General features: G+C 47.9%; 1 protein-coding gene across 1 annotated transcript in view; it reads left to right on the top strand.

Moving 5' to 3' along the window:
- The window catches only part of BPI (bactericidal permeability increasing protein), a 41,757-nt gene that overhangs the window by 10,073 nt on the left and 30,209 nt on the right, over positions 1–1,475 (top strand). Inside the window, exon 3 of the mRNA XM_007934747.1 lies at positions 1,121–1,282. Coding sequence (XP_007932938.1) covers positions 1,121–1,282 — 162 coding nt within the window. The remainder of the gene's footprint in view (positions 1–1,120; positions 1,283–1,475) is intronic.

Below are 1,475 nucleotides of genomic sequence, written 5' to 3' on the forward strand. Positions count from 1 at the left end.
GGGGGGGGGGGGGGGGGGGGAGCTCTGCTTCATGTGTGTCTTATCCTTCTCCCTGGACCAGTGAACTATCTGGGCATGTTCTTGAGACTGAAGAGGGACACAAAGGACTTGCAGAAGTGTGTAGGTTCTCTTAAGACCTAGGTGCAGAACTGGCCCATGGTCACATCTACCCATATGTCATTGGCCAAAGCAAGTCATGTGGCCAAATCCAAAGTTAAGGGGCAGAGACATACACTGCACCTATGATGGACCATGGCATTTGTGTGGATGCAGGGAAAGATACAAAATCATGGTCAATAATGCAATCTCCCACAACTCTGAATCTAAATATTGGGCTCTTACCACAGTTACCCTGCCGCTAGTAAGGGCGTCTCAGCCAACCAGTCACATTAGGACTTTCTCCTTTGTGGTGAATCTAGGCAGAGAATGGGAGAGAGGACACCTTGGATGAGCAGAGAAGCATGAATCTGCCCTCCCTTGCAAGCATTACTGGGTTGCTCTGCTTCCTACAACTAGAATGACTTAATGCTTTACTTGGGCTCTTTTGCACCTATCATTTTGCTTATTGACCACACATACACACATACATACACAAAAAACTTATACTTCATCACATGATAGAAGAGTTGGCAACTTAGATTTATGTTTACTGTGTTATCCAAAGCTTACTTCGTCATGAGGGAGGAGTTACTAGTCCCATTTAATTAAGGCATTAATTAATTAATTTGCCCCAAATCACCCAGCTTTTTACTAGCAAAGCTGAAACTGACACTTGGTGGTCTCACTGCAGGTCCAGGGTCTGGGTGAGGAAACTGAAGCTCAGAAAGGTTAAGAAACATACCCAAAGTCACCCAGCAATCAGAGGCTAAAGTTAATGGTTAACAGCAGGGTTCTGCCAGGTAGATACGGGTTTAGATTTCAGGGTGGAATCTTGGCTCTATCACCCAGCTGCTGTGTGACCCTGGGCAAACTTCCTCCCCTCTCTGAACTTTATTTCCTCACCTGGAGTGGGAATAATAGTAGACTCTACCTTCTGGCCTTGGTGTGACGTTTAAATGACAGTGGGAATAATAAATTATAAAGTGCTTGATCTCAGTCATTTCTCTTCATTTCCCTTCAGCAAAACTAGTGGCAATTTTGACCTGAGAGTGGAAGGCATCTCTATTTCGGCTGATCTGAAGCTGGGCAGTGACCCCGGGTCAGGACACCCCACCGTCACCTGCCCCAGCTGCAACAGCAACATCAACAGTGTGCATGTGGGCATCTCAGGCAGCAAACTGGGGTATGATCTCCTGGGGCTGGGGCTGGGGCTGCGGGGAGGGACCTTGAGCAGCACTCTTCCTATCCTCCTTGTATTCAGAAAGTACATCCAGAGTGCCGCCACCACGGCAGGGCTTGTTCAGATGCCTTGGGTGTTGAGAGGAGGTGGGGCATGGATAAACTGACTCGCTGACTTGGTCCCTGCTTCCAGGTAT

The sequence above is a fragment of the Orycteropus afer genome, unplaced genomic scaffold (genome assembly GCF_000298275.1).
Source record: "Orycteropus afer afer isolate SDZICR_OR568_19922 unplaced genomic scaffold, OryAfe1.0 scaffold00020, whole genome shotgun sequence".
In the NCBI taxonomy this organism is placed as follows: domain Eukaryota; kingdom Metazoa; phylum Chordata; class Mammalia; order Tubulidentata; family Orycteropodidae; genus Orycteropus; species Orycteropus afer.